Source organism: Phoenix dactylifera, chromosome 7, assembly GCF_051530095.1.
Source record: "Phoenix dactylifera cultivar Ajwa chromosome 7, Ajwa_hap1_PhDact_Kaust_v1.1, whole genome shotgun sequence".
Lineage (NCBI taxonomy): Eukaryota > Viridiplantae > Streptophyta > Magnoliopsida > Arecales > Arecaceae > Phoenix > Phoenix dactylifera.
In genome coordinates this window covers 25,109,300-25,129,610 of record NC_143196.1, presented here as the reverse complement: position 1 = coordinate 25,129,610, position 20,311 = coordinate 25,109,300, and the positions used below count along the sequence as shown (strand labels likewise).

Here is a 20,311-nt window from a genome sequence, read left to right as displayed (position 1 = left end):
CACCATCGTCAGGAGCTTGGCCTCGTCTTCCGCAGCGCCCACCCTAAGCAAGAGCTCCTTTTTATGGAGCTCGAGCTCTGCCGCTTTCTTCTCGGCCTCCTCCGCCCTCTTCTCGGCCGCCTCCCGTGCCTGCGAGTTCCGACGGGCCCAATCTCGGTAGTCTGCGATGAGAGCGATCAAGGTCTCGGTCTCGTGGAGGTGCTGCAAACAAAATAAAAGTTAAAAAAAAAAGAGAGAGAAAAGAGAAGGAAAAGTTGTGCGAAGAAAATACTAGACTTACCCGAACAGCGGAGAAGCGGGCCGAGTCCAAGAACTGATTCTGGCTCATGGCCTGAATCCTCGCTCTGTCGGCCGGAAGGAGTACGGCGCGGAAAAGTTGACGCGCCGTTTCGATGTTTTCGAGGGCTGAGTCGTCCTCGAACAGTGTCCACTCGACGACGTAAGATCGCCGCTCTTGGTCTCCCACCGGGTCGGGAAGGCTCGCACCCGCCACCTCTGGTCTCGCAGCCCTTTGGCTGCTCTTCGACTCGGACCCCGGGCCCTCGGATCGAACAGGAACCCGATCAGGAGCCCGGGGGATGGGCGCCGGACACGGGAGCACCAGGGTCGCCTCACCCGAGCCCCCGGGCTCGGAGCTCGAACATCCCCCCTTGGCGACCTCGGGAGGGTCGACTTGGGGAGCGACCTTCACCTTCTTTTTGGGCTCGAGCGGCTCCCCTCCAAGCTCGGCCGCCCTCTTCCTGTACCGAGCGTACATGACTTCGCTTTTGGTAACCATCTTCGCGACGTCTGCAAAAAAAAAAAAAAGAGAAAAAACTCTGAGGGATCCGAAGTATCAAAAGACAAAAAAATAAAGGCTTTCTACTCTTGCCCTTACCATGAGGACGCGCCGAGCTCAAGCCCACGTTCACCAAAGCGTCCTCGCTTATGAGGCCGTTTAGGAGAATTCCGTCCCCGAGACCGCGAATGAAGTCGAGGGCTTCTTGCTCGCACGTGGAGAGCCTGGGGATTTTATTAGTGGCCCTGAGTCGGCACGGCCTCCACCTGGGGTCGAACCCCCACGTCCGCTCAGAGGCCAGAAAGAAAAACTTTTTCTTCCAGTCGTGAATGGACGAGGGAGCACCGTGGAAGAGCGGCCGACCCGCCCGGAGGGCGACGTAGAGCCACTCCCCGTCTCCCGGGTTCGACTTTAACACGAAAAGCCGCCAGAAGACATTGACCGATGTCAGGATCCCATGCGCCAAGCACAGCGATAGGAATCCGACGATCGTCCTCCACGCATTCGGAGCGAGCTGCCCCGGGACCAACTGGTACTCCGCGAGCAGCTGGTTCAAGAATCCGTGGAGAGGGAACCGTAGGCCGACCCAGAGTGCCTCACGATACACTCCGATCCGGCCTTCCGGAGGGTTCGATACTCGATCCTCCGGTCCGGCGGGTTCCAAGCGGAACCCCCGCCGAGGAAAAAACCATTCCTCGACTATCCCGACCTCGACCTCAGTCATGGTGGATCCAAAATCATTTGGACCGGACCCCATTAGGAAGAAAAAGAAGAGGAGGAAAGACTGAGCAAACAAAGGACCTGTCGGAAGTTCGCCGGAGAACGATTATTTCGGACTGGGAGGAAAACAGGAAGAAAGCAGGAAGAAAGACTTAGAGAAACGAGTGTGTATATATAGCCCCTTCCGACGAACCAGATTTGCGGAGCAGAGCGCTGCTCCCCGTTCAAATCATGACGCGCGTCCGCCTGAAAATTAAAGAGCCGCACTCAATCCGAACCGACGTCTCGAACGCAGAAACGTCTCATCAGGTCGTGCGGTCTCATTATGAGTCCACAACGCGAGGACGCCTTGAAAGGCGGAAGGGTACCTTGATAAAACGTTTCCGGGAAGAGAAGTCGTCGCCTATTTAAAGCGCCTTGAAGCGCGCGATAATTCAAAATTTTCTTAAACATATTTCTACTTCCCGCGCTCAAACTCTCGAGCAGCTCGAGCTCGGAAGTCGGGGGATAGTGTTAAGGGAAAAACCGCTATGGCTAGGCGACCAGGAGCCGGCCGAGCGCATTCCTCCGACCAGGAGCCGACCGGGCGCATTTCTCCGACCAGGAGCCGGCCGAGCGCATTCCTCCGACCAGGAGCCGGCCGAGCGCATTCCTCCGACCAGGAGCCGGCCGAGCGGACCCCTGGGCGGGGCCCAACCCAGCAACACTTGGCCAACCCAAGGATGCCCGAACCATATCCTAAGGCCACATCCTCCCACAGCTTAGTTGGGAGATTACGTGTTGACTTCTCCAACAACCGATGTATACGAGTCGTGCAGACTTCCAGGTTACTCAACAATTAAAACGCATAGCATTCACAGGCCCTCAGCTTACTCAACAATTAAGGCGTATGGCTTCCATCGCCTACGGACGTCCAGCCTTTCACGGCAAACTCACGCGCCCATAAATGACGGCATGACTCCATGATTGACTTAGGCTCCGGCCTAACCTCCTGCGATGATGACATTGACTTACATGATCGAGCATTAAAAGACTGATCGTACGGCAAACTCTATCACATCACAGGTGGACTGGCTCCCTCCTATAAGAGAAGCACTTCTCCACTGAAGGAGGGGCCCCCGCTCTCTCTCTCTCTCTCTCTCGAACTCTGACTCTCCCTCGCTCATTCCATTTTTCTCCACATATTCCCCCTGTGCTGACTTAGGCATCGGAGGGCCGGTGCCGGAGAGCCCGGCCACCGGCTTCTTGCAGGTCTCCAGGAAGACGCCGCCCGCCGGCGAACTGCCACTCCCCACTCAGGCGGCGGAGCCTCCCCCTTCCGGCCGACGGTCGCCCCCGGGTCCAATTTCCAGCAACACTCCCTCTACAAATTCGTCCTGTTTTCTGGAGCTTATGACCATACATATTTGCAGAATTTTAGCTTCTCTTTTTATACCCCTTTCTTTTTTGGTTCTAGATGCATCGGGTTTTACATTTATTACCTTTGTATCTTGATTTATTTGTTTATTGCTTTTGCTTCCTAAGAAAATGTTTTCTTTCTGTACGATGGTCTGTACTGCACCCTTCCATCACAGCAGCAAAAGCGGTGTAATCCCAAAAGCCATCTCCAGAGAGATACTGAGTGCCAATACTAGGGATCTGATGGCATCAACATAGAAACCCGAAAGCCAATAAATCGAATGAATAATTACACCCTTGCGTTGAGGAATTGTTATATACCCAGGGACACCGCAGTCCAGCGAGCACATTGGCTGTGAGCAGCTTCACCAAGCTGTCCAATTCCATACATACATAACCATACATTTAGGTACCATGAAAATCTTCTCCCGAGCATTTTGCCATAAAGCAAAGTTGGCAGACTCATCAAATTTACATGAGCTCGCAAGCAAGAGAGTTTTAAAACATATGTTATTTTTGTATATTATAATTAGCATTTCAGATCGAGTTTAAGCTTTTTATTTTTCAACCACCGACCTTTGATGATGCAATGGGTGTAAATTCGTCCCTTTATCCTGTGTATTCTATATTCACCAACTCTGTGTTCTGCATTGGGAATTTTTGCAACCTGCTAGATAGAAAGCTTGATTTCCCTTAACAAAGGAAGAAGAAGAGGAGACTAAACCTGATAGTTACCTTGATATCTGCATGGTTGCACGCATGCCGTAGGCCAACAGTGGTGCACGCATCCCGAGGCCCAGAGGTCCGGGTAAGGGAGGTGTAAGAATAGTTATCGCCAACCCAGAAAATTTATTTGCAGCAACAGTGACTTCTGCCAGTCTCATTCGTTCTAGATTTATTCATATTTTTGAAGTATACTCCCTAGTTATCGCCATTTGACCACTTAATTGGACAAAGAGCTCCTCCTTCGTTCCTCTCTTCATCTCTTGTGACGGAGCTCAGCCATGCACACCCTCCTCAAGTCAAGAAAGCACCGTCACCTTGGCATCAACCAACTGCTCTCCCACCAATCTTGATGTCCAAGTACGCCAAATCTCCAAACCCACAAGGTTCCAACACGAAGCTTGGCAGCTGACAGCCTGACAATGATCTTCGATGAGCCTTGGGCACGATTTAAAACTCTGGGTTCGGCTCGGTCGAGTTTGTTCGGGTTAGAAGCCAACCTGATCTCAATTGGCTTGCATCATCCGGAACCAGAACCGAACCAATCAATATCAGATATATGTTTATCATAAGCTCCGAAGACAACCGTAAGGTCAAGTCCAGGATATTCGAACACTAACCCAGAACCGAGCAATCAAATTGGGTGTTGATAAACTGGAATCGGCATTGATCTAGTTCTATCTAGAACCTGAACCAAACCAACCCAACAAGATTTGTTCATGATCCAAACATTATGTAGCCCTAACAACGAGTGGCCGAAGGAGACTTGGCCTTCCCTAAGTGGCTAACCATGTGACAAGAACACAATAAAAAGTCATATTGGACCTTGAAAGGGGGAAACAAAAAAAGAAATAACATTTTGGATGATTGAATCAAAATTTGTAAACCGCAAAGAACTACATCACCTATAACTATAAGCTTCTTTGACTTGAAAATCTTTTATGAATTGCAAAACGGTCAAATGTGGGTCTCAAAGGGATTGAAGGCAAGTCTCTTTTATTTTTTTTTCTTTTTCCTCCTGCATCCTATAGCAATTGTCAACAAAGTACATGATACTAAAGAAAATAATAAAGCCTGCTTGAGTTTCTGACATTAGGAATGCTAAGGCCCCTAAAAATTGAAGATGCAACAGTTGCAGATTTCTTGAATTCAAATATTGTCAAGGCTTACTAAGATGATCTATACACGGCACATATGCCAAAATACTGAGAATGAAATGCACGGAGTTCCAACATATGCTAAGAACACAAGAAAAATCCATGGATGTCTCGCAGCTCCAGTTTTCAGAGAAGAAATTTATGGTTCTTTAGATGCCTTTCCATAGACTGATTATATAGCAGGAGTCCCAGCATCATGTGAAATGTCTGCAATCTGCCATCAAGATAAATTTCAGCTTTAGTAAACATGTTTGATTGTAAGAATTAAGTCTGTCAATTTAGCCACTTTAAGTTTACCCTCACATACTGCAATACTCTAACATGTAATATTATGACAAACCAGCGATACAAGCAGTAGCAGACAACTCAATAATGCAATTTTAAAGGATATCGTGCTCCTAGAATCCATATTAAAAGTAATTGTTGGGACAAAACAACAGAACTTAAATTTGATAAAAGTAAATCATCCTAAACTAATTCTACAGCCTAACCCTCATGAAGAACATTAACTCTAACTAGAAAGTAACAATTAATCAATTTATATGAATGTTTTAGTTGATAAAATCTAATGAATAACATTATATTGAAAATCAAATAGAACGTTGGAAGAATGTTACTGTTTCAGAGTGTGCAAGTATCTTCCAAACACGACTGGCATCAAAATATTCAATTTTGGCTAAAGATAAAGATGTGAAACCAAAGTCTTTCTTTTTTCTCTTTCCAATCACAGTAAGGTACACTTCAAAGTCCTCAATCAATCACAGCGAGAGCATTCAAGTCATCTGAGAAATTGTGAAAACAAAGTATAGCTTTCCTTCCCTGGCTAGTCAACAGGCTATTTTTCGAAACCAAACTCGAAGTATTGAATTGAAGTAAATTTAGAGAATTTAATTTCAGCAGCAAGCTTTCAGCTGCACCATGATGCCATGATGGTTAGCCAGCATGCAAATAAGTTGGCAGGAATAAAACACTGCCTTGTCTTGAACATAGCCTAATGTTTTAAAAGGGTGGCTGTGGTATGCAGATGGTCAAGGGACTGCCCAACACATATATAATATACAGGCCACATAGGTGGGTGCATGGGCAGCTAATTTTTTAAAGCCTTTCTCACTTTAAACAGAATCCCAGCTTAAATCATCTTAGCAGTTTTTCAAAATGGTGCAAACATTGGGTTAATCCTCCTAACTCTATTATGACACTGCTTAGATCTCATACTCTTGAAATAAGCATACATCATGACTTGGCCGAGTTGCAAGGATGTCTGACTTGATATATAGTCAATCTGAGAAGTTCCTGAGCCCATATAATTGAGGTAAGGTCATAAGGGCTTCATACCCACTCAACCTCAATGAATTTTTTTTTTTTAAAAAAAAAAGTCATGCCTGTTTGAAAAGGGCTTCGCCTTCAGCCACTGACAAGTAAATCAAACTCAAAGACCGCTAACATACCATACTTGTGCCAATGAGAATTAACTCCATCAGCCTCCAACCAAGCCCTCAGCTTGGTAACCTCTGTCATTATAGCAGATCCATACTAGTGAAAAAACAGAATCCACAAGGAAACAGATCCAAAAAATTTGAATTTGAAGCTCTGTATGGACCACCTCTAAATCACATGATCAATATGATAACCACAATCTACCGAAACAGGTTTGGGTTCCTATGACGACAGGAGAAGTGAATATTTTAGAAAAGGCAAAGAAGATTGTATTCTTACAAGAAACATTGACAAAGACATTTACAAACCTACATGTTCATGAAGAAGAGAACTGCCAAATGACGAGACAGTAGAAAATATCTTTATATTCAGTAGTTCTACAAGGCAGAATGCCTATCCAGAGAAACTTGAGAAAGAAATAATTCAGGAATATCAATAAGGATGCAGATCTTGTAAATTGTTTTGTACGAATGGTGCATCTTTAAAGTAATATAAACATTGTCAGAAAAGTGTCGTCACCTGATTTTGTGGAACAATCTGGCTTGAGGATGACGAGCCAATTTGTTGCATATGCAGACCCTCCTGATCAGTGGAGTTCTCGATTGGCTATATATCACGAACAAAGAAGAAGTATTAGATAAAGATTATAATGTTGTTTCTAAGCCCATGCATAACTTACCAAAAGCACCTGTTTTGTATGAGATGGTGGCGAACATGTATCATGACATATGTACTCCTTTAGGAGCTGACTCTGTATAGCTTTCGCAAGGGATTCTAGTTCCACATGTTTTTGTCGCAACTTGGCATTTGACAGTCGAACAGCCTGTGCCTTTTCCTTTAAGGTGCGAACCTCCTCAATTTGCTCTGAGAACTTCCGGATGACCTCTACAAAGCTAGTTGGTTGGCTCAAAACTTCACTAGGTGAGACACTCAGTTCTAGCATGTGGACATTCCCACGCCTCTCAGGTCCCATAACCTGTGAGAGGACATCATCTTTAGCATGAACCTTTCTTGCTGTTAGATCTTTTAAAGAGTTCCTACTTCAGTTAGCATATATAGAACAGATGCATTATACATTATCAGCAAAAGTATGATAACAAATATAACAATTGTAGATGTGTATGGTGCAGTAAGGTTCTGGAGAAAACCGAGGTTTTCTCTTGCTTGTGATGAGCAAGAAGCTCCTTACAGAAGATAATCTGAAAAACAGACATTGACCTTCAGCTCAAGGATGTCCTTTTTTGCTGCAGAGAAGAAGAGAATGTGAACCATTTGTTTCTGAGATGTCGTTGTATCAGAGGCATTTGGAGACACTTCAGACATAAACTGGGTCTTGGAAGGTTTGCTGAGAGAGTTATGGATCTACAGACAGATTGGCAAGCAAGGCATGTTAAGAAACGTTGCTGCTGAGGTTGGGACATGGAGATGGAGGGTGTTCTGCGGGGAATCTGAGTGGAGAGGAAAGCAAGGGTGCTCAGTGGACAGAGGCAGAGCATCTCCAAATTATTCAGAGTGAAGAGATAACTCAAGAAGTGTTTCAGATAGCAACATCAAAGCTTCAAATTGTAGGGGTGGCAATCGGGTTAGGTTGAACGGGTTACGGGTCGGGTCGGATACCGGATCAATCCAAAATTTGTCAATCCAAACCCGACCTGTTTCTCAAACAGGCCAAAAATTCAGACTTGAATCTGACCATTTTAATAAACAGATAACCTAACCCAATCTATAATGGATTGAATCAAGTTAAATGGAGCAAATGGATAAGCATCGCCGCCCCCATCAAATTATCATAAAGGGGCTGTTTAGAAAGTAGGGACATAAATCTTCCTAGCTGGTTTATTATATCTTTATTCCCTAGCCTTGGAGTAGAGTGCTCTACTGTTCGATTGTTATTATCTTTATGAAGATAGGCTAGACCTGGTGTCAACTATTTCTTTAAAAAATAAAAGAAGCAAATGTAGTTATGTAATGATCTAAACGAAAACAAAAGTGGAAAAAAAAAAGGAAAAATACTAGTACTTATACCTGCAGGTGGCTACGAAGGCTTGGATTTGGCTGGAAACATATGTCATCACAATTGGTCGCCTCAGAGGCCTGGCTCTTAATGGCTCGTATAGTCTCCAGAAGAACAGACAGTTGGGCTACTAGCTCCCTCTGTTTCTGTCGCAACTCAGCGTGCTCTTGTTGGATGGCCTCTAGTTCTTCCTTCAAGGTGCGAACCTCCTCATCAACCTCCATGGCCTTGGTCTCAAGAAGGCTAGTTTCTTGGCTCCAGAGATAACTAGCAGAGGGACCCAGCTCTAACATGTTGCTGTACCCATGTCTCTCCAATTCCATAACCTATGCAATGACATCATCACAGACAACACAGATCTGGTGTATCAGGCAATAAAATGTTTTTAATTTAGTTAGCATAGCTAAAAGCAAATGCACTAAATATTATTGGATAGCAATATAATTTCAAACCTAGAGCTTAATAACAATTATAGCTACATAATGATAATAAAACTACTACTAGTTGAACCTGCAGGTGGTGATGAGGGCTGCGGATTGGTGCAGCTCGAGAGGCACTGAGGGGCCTGCTTCTTGCTTGGAGTGAAGGGAGCTGAAATATTATAGCATATGAACTATTACCACACACCAAAGCCTATTGATAATGAAATAAACTAGAACTTAACAATTAAAAGAAATCCACACCTGCAAGTGGCTCCGGAGGCTGTGAACAGGTGGAGCTCGGTGGAGGCTACGAGCACGTGGAGCTCGGTGGAGGCTGCGAACACGTGGAGCTCCGTGGAGGCTGCGAACAGGTGGAGCTCCGTGGAGGCTGCGAGACCGACGGCTACGTCGGATTGGAGGGAACTAAGATATTATATCATATGGATTACTAACAAGATCTAGATTCCGTTAATGATAACCTAATCAAAATAAATTAAAAATCTAATAGTGATAGTTGATATGTAAGGATAATAAATGAACAAAATATCTGCACCTGCAAGTGGCTGCGGTGGCTGGTTATGGCTTGGTTAATATGGCCCCGATGAAGGGCACGAAGGATTATGTGCTGCTGGCTGAAGCTACGAGGAATGTGACGTGCCGGCAACCTAGTCCGAACTCTGCGTGCCATAGTAAATATGTGCAGCTGTCCTACATTAAATTAAAACATAACAGAATTTCTGAGACTTACTTTGGCATGTAAGAATGTGCTATAAATGCAAATTGTAGTGATATGAAAACAAATCATAGGAATCAAGACACATGCATCGCCAAAAAAGTTAATGAGTTACATGAACACAAAGACAAACTGAAACCTAATAATAACAATGTAGACAGGTCAAGATGAGAGCTTAAATTTGGAGATAGAAAAGTGAAGGCATGATATTTAGGAGGGTATAGTATGGATTTAATTATGCATACTAATGAGTCCTATTCTAGACCATAAGTGAGCTTCTTAGCTGCTCGAATCTAGTCAAATGTAAGAAAGTAACTAAATCAATTGTCAGAAGAGAGTGAATGCAATTGAAACCATGAGTCCAATTAAGAGGTTCAGTCAATGGTTTTTCTCACAAAGTTGTGGGTTGAAGATACACTCTTTCTAGAATAACAATGTAGAAAGGGACTTACTCAACCTCATAACATTTGATAATGTTACGTAAAGAAAGTATATCACCTCTTTCTACTGATGACTTTTAACACTCTCAATGATGCAGGAGCAGGAGCCCGAGTCATCCTAAATGTGCATCGTGTTTGGATCGTTGCTTGGATGTGCCCAAATTACAGTGGGTCTAAGATTTTCAGCACCTAGTTACATTGGGTTCGAGTGTTTCAACGTCCAATTATATTGAGTCTTTTTTGTTTGTTTGGGCATGTTGAGTCATATGGAGATTGAGTATTTTAGTTTGATTGTGTTGAGTCAATTGGAGTTTGGGTCCCAAAGCCATGAAATCACATTGAGCCCATGGCATTGAGGAGTCCTTGAGTGATTAAGAGTTGTCTATTTGGTCCATGTGGCGTTTGGGAAAGAATCCTAGTTGATTTTGACTCTCTTCCATGCATCATGAGGAGTCCTAGATTATTTGGAGATTTATTTATTGAGTCCATGTATCATTTGAAAGAGTCCTAACTGATTTGGACTCTTAGTCCATGTGTCTTTAAAGAGTCCTAGTTATTTTGGAGTCTTAGTTGGTTTAGTGAATTTCGTCAGTTGATTTCATCAGTAAATTTCGTCAGTTAATTTCGTCAATTGATTTATTTGATTTTAAAAAGTCCATATTTAGTTAGAATTCTAAAATTATGGTTCTAAAAGTCCTTATTTTTTCAATCTCTTACTCTATATAAAGAAGAGGTTGAAGAATAAAATTCAAAAATTTTGGCTTACAAATTGCTTGTGATCTAGAGGCGGGAGGCTTCTTTTTCCTCCTTTGGTGAGACTCCAAAGGTTCCTTTTTTCCTCGATAAGATGCCGGAAAATTCCTGGGTTTAGAATAGAGGTGACTCTTCTATTCAGCTCATAGTTATCTTGTTACTATCAGAATCGCAGCACCTTCCATTGTTCCTTCTTCCACCCGTCAACCTTCATCATGCCATAGCTCTAATCCCTTAAGCGTCCAATCATCACAAAGTCCTTTAGGTTTCTGATCTAAACCGTAGGCCTAATTCCTTCCTTCCACATCCTAACCCAAATTAGCTTTGGATCTAACCAATTTCAGCCATCATCCACCAAAAATTCAGCAGCATCCACCCTCGTTCTACGTCAATTGGTATCAGAGCAACCATCCCACCCCCATTCTGCATCAATTGGTATCAGAGCAAATCGATCCACATGAGTACAAGAAAAAGCCGTCCCTACTATTATAATCCCTACCATGATGATTCCTACCATGACGATCAATACCATCCCTACAACATCGAACAACAACAAGATGATCTGATGGTTGAAGTTCAAAATCAAATGGCTGCCCTAGCATAGAAGATGGATATCGTGGAGGCAGAACTACGATGTCATAGCCATGTCAAACCACAAGTTGGGCGACGACCTTCAGAACGCAGCAACAAAGGCACTCCTCCTCGAGGTATTTTTCCATCTATAAGATCTGAAATTTCTGCAAATAAGGAAACATATCTGGAGCGAGGAACAACAAAATTCAGTGAAAAGACAATAAATCCCATGCCGCAAAGAAAAGGCAAATCCGATTGCTCCAAGTGCGGTGGCCGAGGGCACCTCACTGATATTTGTCCCACTAAAGATCAGCAGATATTCAAAAAAGATCTTGATGCTGATTTTGAAAATTTAGCAACACTATCTGATGATGTCCCTGCCGCTAAGATCCCTTCTCCTTCCTCTGAAGTTCCTCATAGACCCGCTGAGATTGAGGACAAGAAAGAAGCCAACGTGGAAGATAAAAATTTCAGAGGTGATCTTTCTGATATAACTCCAGAAGAATTGCCTAAGAAAGACAATTCAGAAAATTCAGCAGAGATAGTCTGAATACCGATTCCTTTAGACATGGATCTTCCTACCCTGTATCAGTCTAAAAAAACGGCCATGAAGATAGAACCGTGTTCGCATCGGTTGGTTCTGAAATTTCAAAAGAGATGCCATCAGATTTCAAGTAGAATAATCTGACTTTTAGTCAAAGCCGAAAGGAGCACAAGCAGCACCTTCAACAAGATCTTCAGGTTCTTCGATCGGAGAAGTTTTATGTAAGTCTGAAAAGATATTCCTTTGCTGATTTTCAAGATCTCTTTCTAGAATTCATAAATTCAAATCGAGGCGATCAGCAGATTACGGCATGCCAAGAAGGATATCAGAAATTCTTGGTGAAGTAGAAGAACCAACCCCTTTCAGAGTATTCGTGGCTGAAGACAGAGGAGATCCCGCACCTTTGCACGAGCTCTTCAGCCCCAACAAGACGGAGTCGAGTTCTTCTCAGTCGGAGAGAATTGATGCAGGAGCAGGAGCTTGAGTCATCCTAGATGTGCGTCATGTTTGGATCATTGCTTGGGTGTGCCTGAATTACAGTAAGTCCAATATTTTCATCACCTAGTTACATTGGGTTCGAGTATTTCAACGCCCAATTATATTGAATCCTTTTTGTTTGTTTGGATATGTTCAGTCATATGGAGATTGAGTCCTTTAGTTTAGTTGTGTTGAATCAATTGGAGTTTGGGTCCCAACGCCATGAAATCACAGAGTCCATGGCGTTGAGGAATCCTTGAGTGGTTAGAAGTTGTCTATGTGGTCCATGTGGCATTTGGAGAAGAATTCTAGTTGATTTGGACTCTCTTCCATGCGTCATGAGTAGTTCTAGATTATTTGGAGTTTTATTTATTGAGTCTATATGTTGTTTAAAAGAATCCTAGCTGATTTGAACTCTTAGTCCATATATCTTAAAAGAATCCTAGTTATTTAGGAGTCTTAGTTGGTTTAGTGAATTTCGTCAGTTGATTTCGTCAATTAATTTATTTGATTTAAAAGAGTCCATATTTAATTGGAGTCCTAAAATTCTGGTTGTAAGAGTTTTTATTTTTCCAACCTCTTACTCTATATAAAGGAGAGGTTGAAGAATAAAATTTAGAATTAATTTTGGTTTTAATTGCTCTTGTGATCTAGAGGCAAGAGGCTGCTTCTTTCTCCTTTGGTGAAACTCTAAAGATTTCTTTCTTCCTCAATGAGACATCGGAAAATTCTTGGATTTAGAATTAAGGTGAGACTCTTCTATTCAACCTATAGTTATCTTGTTACTATCAAAACTGCAGCACCTTCTATTGTTCCTTCTACCACCCGCCAACCTTCATCATGCCATAACTCTAATCCCTTAAGCGCCCAATCATCACAAAGTCCTTTAGGTTTTAGATCTAAAACCGCAGGCCTAATCCCTTCCTCCCACATCCTAACCCAAATTAGCTTTGGGTCCAACCAATTTCAGCCATCATCCACCAAAAATTCAGCAGCACCCACCCCCGTTCTGCATCACTCAACTTCCCAAACTTTCTATAAGGAAAATCTTTCTCTCAACTTTATATGTATTGACAGATGCACATGCAATATACAGGAAGAGGCAATCTAGCAAGCATTTTTGATGTCTTTATATGAATCTTGTATTTTCAATACTAGCTTTTAGAAGAATACTTATGTGCTAAGATACAGAACTTATTTTGGACATTCTACTTGCTTTCTTACTTTCCATATGAACTTTCTTAAACTACCATTTTAACTACTTCATAGTCCATTGTGAATCTAGTAGTGTGCATGGCTCTAGGTCAAACTGAGAACCAAATTGAACCATCTTATTGGGTCAATATGGGCATATATCACATCTTTCCAAGTTGAGGGTTTAGGTAAGTCAATCCAACCCAAGGAATGTGGAACAGTCTCGAACCGTCCGGTTTGGGGTGGACCAAGCCCTGCCGGCAATGGACCGGGATAGTTCCGGCATTCAAAATAGTAAACCGGCATGTGGGAGGAAAGTGAGAAGGAAAAGGAGTAAAAGAGAGAGAGGGATAGAGGGCGCTAGAGGCCTCCAGAACCTAAAATTTTCAAAATAAATAAAATAAAAAAGGGGCCCAAATTTTAATTAAAGTCGGCAAGGGGCCGACTTAACTTAAAATTTTTAAAATAAAAAAGGGGTCCGGAGAGCGGAGCCCCTACTTTGGTCCTTCGAGGCCCCTTTGACGCCCTGCAAAGGTCTTCGACGGCCTTTCCTCCCCGCTTTCTCATTTTCTCTCTCCCGTTCTCCCTCGCCCTCTCAGTTGTGTACAGGCCCGGCACTAAACGATACAGGGACGTACCAAACCGTGCAGCCGGCCGATCGATATGGGCTCCAATACTGGCACAACAGACCTTGATCCAGCCTAAATTGAACCTAACCTAACCAAACCAAACTTAACATAACATAACCTAATATAAAGTAGTGTAACGCAATGTAGCGTAATGTAGTGTAATGTAATGCAATGCAATGTAATACAATATAATATATATTACATTAAATTTTGTTGTGTCATGATCTCATGATTTATGTTTTGTTTTGCAAGGTAGAGTATCATTTCTTTTCCATAACATGTTATATCCTTTTCTATAGTTTGTCTGTTGGGTTCTCTTGTTGCATGATGCAGTTGAAAGACTAATTGTTGGTTTATGTTGTTATTGGTCAAAAATGGGTTTTCCTAAATAAAAATAACAGACTATTTCTCTGAATTTTATTTTTTTTAAAAAAGAAAATTGGGTAACCCATGAACCAAAGCATGGTTGGGTTGATTCAAAATTTGGTTCCAGCTACAGAAATTGAGAACTGACAGGACTGCTTCGTTTCTGGATTGATTCTAACCTTAACCAACCTGACGTGTAGGCACCTTCAGTGATTTTTTTTCCTTCCTCTCATCATTTAATCTTGTATGGAATGTCTATTTTAGAATATATCATGCAGCTAATGTCACTAACTTGATAACACTTCTAACAGAAATTAGCAATAATAGGACCATCAATCTTTTTATATTTTAAAGAAAATGATTTCACACCATTGATGGGCACATCAAGTCCTAATATCCTCCTTTTTCATTCTTATTTTACTTCCTAATTTATATGCTTGGAATGATTATACAACCTTGGATTTAGATCAATATCCATACGACTACATGGATTTAGCACTAGCTCAGTCCGGATCACAACTAAATCCATTTGGACTAAAACAACAAATAAAGTACATGAGATTGGTTTTTCATTCCTGAAATTCAATTGAACAATGGTTCATGGCTTCATGCTCAGGTAAACCAAGAAACCATGGAACCTCTTATGAGCATGTCATTTTCTTGGCTGTTTCCTGCAACTTTCTTCACCGCCACTACAACTACTCATTTTATCCCCCAAGTAATGTCTACTTCAACTATGTAATTAAACAATAAAATATTTTAATGGATTTGAGAACTACTACCCTTTGAAGATAAACTAATCCCACTACCCTGTTGACTTTTCCTTGCAAAAAATTAATAATTAGCAAAGCTTGCTTTGTCGAGTTTTGGAAGACATAAGTTGGTATGCATATTTCATGGTCATGCTGAATGTTTCCTTCCTTAGTATTGCAATAATGATTAGCCTCCTTTAGTGATTCTTGTTTAACAAAGGTACATCTTTAAGTGGTCGTATGATTTTGATCAGATGAAGATCAATATCCATAAAATTTCCTAGATTTACCATGTAGATCAATCTATCAAGTATACAACTGGAGATAAAAAGATTCAATTATTTATCTACAACCAGTTGTTCATTCTCGCAATGCAACTAGAAACAATGCTCTATAAACTCCAAAAAACAGAAGTTTTCTTGAAAAAAGTCAATATACATTTTTTGTTATATATTACAAGTATGTTTTCCAAAGAATATACAATCAACAGTAAACTAAATAATTGGGAAGACTCTTAACTTACTAGCTCAAACTTAGTTTTTAAACCATACTTTTATTCTCATGCAAATGAAAGATAAATGCACATACATGCCTTCATGTAAAATGATATTCCCATTTAAGTCACTCTTTAAGCTAACGCAACATTTCATGTTGTCAATCAAATCAATTGAATTTTGTGTTTAGAATTTCTTTTTGATTACTATAATATGCTTCGATTGATCTTCTACTCTTATTTAAGTCACCTCCAAGTTGCAACAGGCTGGGGCAACCTAACACAATTGGTCACATCTTGAATAGGAAATTTTATATGATCTAGTCAAAAAGTAATGGAGATCTTATATAATGTTGAATTGGGTTGTTTAACCAACACAATGACACGTGATATTGGAATATACTGCTAATTGGACCACATCTCTTAGAACAATGTTTTCCTAGTTTGGATGTTAAAACCTTTTTTAGTTTTGAGATGACACTATACTAAATTGAGGACATGAACATCATAATTTTACAATATAGTCTAGATCGGTGGCGAAGCAAGGTTGAGAAAACTCAAGCCAAATCATTTGCATGCTGATAAACAGCAATTTACAACTACCAAAATTATTTTCTGCACCCTTCTGTCATCATTCAAGTACTTATAAGGCGAACGCAAATTAGGAGGATCAGAACGGTACTCGCCAAATGCATGGATGTTGTCAACTTATAGAACTAAAGCTGTACCTAACAAGGCCTAGGATAAGTTAGACGACCTTTGCTACCATGACCAAGAAGTATCTGCAACATGATGATATGATAATGTAGGACTGGTTTGGTAATGTTGTCGATTTTGTGTTTTTGTTTCCTAAGCATAATTGAGACACTGCATGAAAATTGTTGCTGGAGACAGCATTTGCACGGAACTACTGACATTCCTTGCTTTTATTTCACTTTTTTGAAAGCAATAAATATTTGCTGCCAAGTTTTGCAAACAATTCAACGAACAAAATATTTTCATGATAATATTCATTCAGTCTAGTTCTTAGAAAACAGAAGCATATAAACAACAGGCCCATAACTACTTTTTGTTATGGTCATTAGAAAAAATTTCTTAAAGTTGCCATGGATTGTAGGAAGCATAATTTTAAAAGAAATATATCATGTCATCACGATCTTTACAAAACATCACAACAGTTTACAATAAGACACATTCACTATTACAAGGCTATATATGTAAAAGAATATAAGCTCAAACAACAACGCAATCACTACAACAACAGTTGCCAAGATATGGTCGATCAATGAAAAATTACAAGGTGAATGCGTGGAAAGATCAACTAACTTGCTCACTCCAAACCTCTTTCCAAAAAATATCACAGAGAAATTCATAAACATGGTTCCATAAAATTTCTTTTTTCTAAGAAAAAAACTAGTATAGGGCTAGGGAAACAGAAATCACAACCCAAAATCTAAAGGAAAAAAAAAATCGAAGAAGAGATGCCAATAGAAAAAGTGGGGAGTAGGATCTCGAGGCTTAGGGATAGGTTACCTTGTGATCTGGCTCGGAGATTTCCGCCGTGGCGATAAGGAGGAGGAGAAGGAGGACGAGGAGGAGGAGGACGACGAGGGCTGCGCGGCGAAAGGGGAGGACTAAGAGGAATCGGAGGCCAATACCTCCCGTACTCGAAATCTTCGGGCCAGTGCGGCTTAAAAGGTGGCTGAAAGAGATACGGCCCGCCGCTAAAATATAGATACGGGAGTGCTGATCCATACTTTTATATTAGTGCCATTAAGTTTGACCCTGTTCATTTGGGTGTGGGTTTCGGTCAACCCGGGAACCAAACGGAACCAGGCATGTTACATTTGTTTGATTTGGTACAGATAAAATTTGGCCTGCCCCGACTTCTAGAAAACTGATTGGATAAGTCCGGATCTAGGCCAAGGAGTTGGATAGTCTCTAACCCCAACCAATTTGATCTATGTGCATCTCTAGTTATACCTAATCGTATGCAAAAACGTTTTCTCTATCCGTAGAGATTGCACATTAAGTGGTCAACAACATGAGAATTAACTCTTGTATAGCAATCAAACAAAGAGGAGATACTAAGTTTCCTTCTAAAACTAAGGAGAGGACAATTATCAAGTGCTTACATGTACACCATAATTTTCTATGAATTTTTTTTTAATCAATAGTTCAAGTCAATTGTATTAAAATAAGCATATAATTTGTAAATCACAATAAGCATATCATTGAAAATAAATTAACGTACCATTTGTATAAATTAAACACAATTCCAAAAACTATATATATATATATATATATATATATATATATATATATATATATATATATATATATATATATATATATATATATATATACACATCTTTCTCTAAAAAAATGACAATACATCTACGGTCCCTTCACTAGTTATATGATTTGAGGTAGGGCATTTCGTGTATTTCGATTCAAGAATTTCTCTTATAATTTAAGAAAGATCAAAATCTTTCGAGACTTTCTCCGGTAACATGTGAAAAGGACTTGCTAATATGATCTATCCTCTACATTAAAGAGCAGTCTGCTGAAAAGATGTGTGCAATATGCGTCCAATTTTACCGCATTTATATATAAGTGTCTAATTTTTCCGCATTTGTATAAAAGTTGCAGGCCTACGAAAAGATATATGACAAGTGTCTAGTTTTTCCGTATCTACACATGGGTTGCAGGAAAAAAATTATGTTCTCATTAGAAAACATATGAGTTGCAGGCCTACTAAGAGATGTGTGACAAGCGTCCAGTTTTCAGATAAATATTGTTGAAGAACACCAAAGAAGTGGGAGAAGACGGGAAACTATAGTACAAGAGTAGACAACGCATGATAGGATAACTCTATACACACAATAGTGACATAACTTGCAGAAAATGGCTTACAAGAAACCCAACATTATTGTTTCTTGATGTATCAAAAATGTTACGATTGAAGAAGAGGTTGCTAGGGATCATAACGAATCTAGCCAAAATTATACAATTGTTTAGGATTGGGCAAGTGAAACTTGGGTTCAAAATATCAGAAAGATTGTAAGGTAAAAAAGAGGTTAGAGAAGAATACGACCCTCTACAAGAGATAGGTTGCAGTAGTGAAAGTTTATCATCTCTAGAAGAATCTTTTTTCCGGGCCACCTTAGGATTCCTTCAACTTAATCAATCTGAGACCATATGTACACAGGTGTACAGATACATGCAATTAGATAATCGTGAATTTAAACGACAAGAAGTGTTATGTGTATACGTATATACATGCAATTAGGTTGGATTGGGATTAACTTTCCAACCAATACAAATCCCAAATTAAACTCAACCCAACTTGACGTTGGAATAGAGTTTCTCCCATCCAAACGGCTGAATCAGGTGAATGATAGGTTGCGCAACATTGGACTGGATCATCAAGTTAGGATGGATAGTTTAGGCAATTTAACACTATGAAAATATTTTGGATATTTTTAAAGGCTAGTTTTAGGTTGGTTGTGATATTTTTCACATGAACTTGACACAAATAACTTAATGGGGCTAAAGGCATCTTTCTCTAAAAGAAATAATAAATTAAGACATGCATAAATTAAATGTATAAGTATGCTGATAAAAGATTAAAGTACCCAAAAAATAGTAAGGCACCATTCAAATTTAAGATCCACAATGCATTGACGTACATCATTAAAATAAGCAAAAAAATAATATATTTTAGGGATCTTTAATGCGCACAATTTTTTGAGAACTAAGAGTGAGCTTGATCAAAACCAAATAAGATAAACTCAAATTACCGATACCCAATATCTCAAGTGACACTCCTAGCCCACACACCAAATGGATGCAAATGTGAAGGGTATCAGTTACCCTAATATGATGGAATTCGCAAAATTAGAGAATTTAGAGATATGTTTCATGGATCATAACCTATACTTGTTAAAATATGATAGATTTGGTCGATTTTGAGCACTATATTATAATAAAGGATTTTTTTGCATGAATACCCTCCTAAATATCGAATTTTACATAAATACCCTTCCAAAATTAATATTTATATATATACCCTCGTAAAACACTTGTTTTGCCATTCTACCCTTTTTTATTTTTGTTTTTGCATATGTACCCATGCAATCTAATGACGTTAAAAAATTAACGATTTCAAATTAAAATGATAAATACTCTTAATAGGTAGACATGCAAATAGATCACGATTCCGATAACAGAAAAAGAAGACAAAGACAATAGCGTAATTTTTTAAAATTTTATTTTATTTTTAATTAATATAAATATGATTTTTCTTAACACCGTTAGAATAACCTTTATATTACGGGCATTTGTACAATAATAAAGTTTTACGAGGGTATACATGCAAATATCAATTATGGAACGATATTTATGCAAAATCCAATATTTAGAAGGGTATCCATGCAAAAAAAACCCTACAATAAAATATAAAATTAAGTTGTTAAAATGCCTAATTTTGTACAAATTGATCGTTGGGTTAAAGACAACCAAAACATCATTAGTGTCTAGAAATTGTTAATGATGCAGATTATGAATGACTTTGAATCTTCAATTTGAAAGATGCATCATTGATTTCGAGTTGCTAAATGATATCAAAGTTTTAATAGTTAGATAAAACTTGATTTGGATTTAAGCTCATCCTCCATATCCAACCCAACTTGGGGTTGGAACTTTT

General features: G+C 40.1%; 1 protein-coding gene across 1 annotated transcript; it reads right to left on the bottom strand.

Annotated features, from left to right (window-relative positions):
* Positions 1-4,736: 4,736 nt before the first annotated feature.
* On the bottom strand, positions 4,737-17,358 carry LOC103719089 (uncharacterized). The gene is made up of 8 exons (XM_026809253.4): positions 17,137-17,358; positions 9,203-9,352; positions 8,911-9,072; positions 8,738-8,818; positions 8,239-8,553; positions 6,893-7,189; positions 6,733-6,819; positions 4,737-4,990 (listed from the first exon to the last, which is right to left on the bottom strand). Exons 1-8 carry the CDS (start codon positions 17,356-17,358, stop codon positions 4,949-4,951), a joined length of 1,356 nt encoding a protein of 451 aa, XP_026665054.4. The 3' UTR covers positions 4,737-4,948.
* Between the last annotated feature and the right edge of the window lie 2,953 nt (positions 17,359-20,311).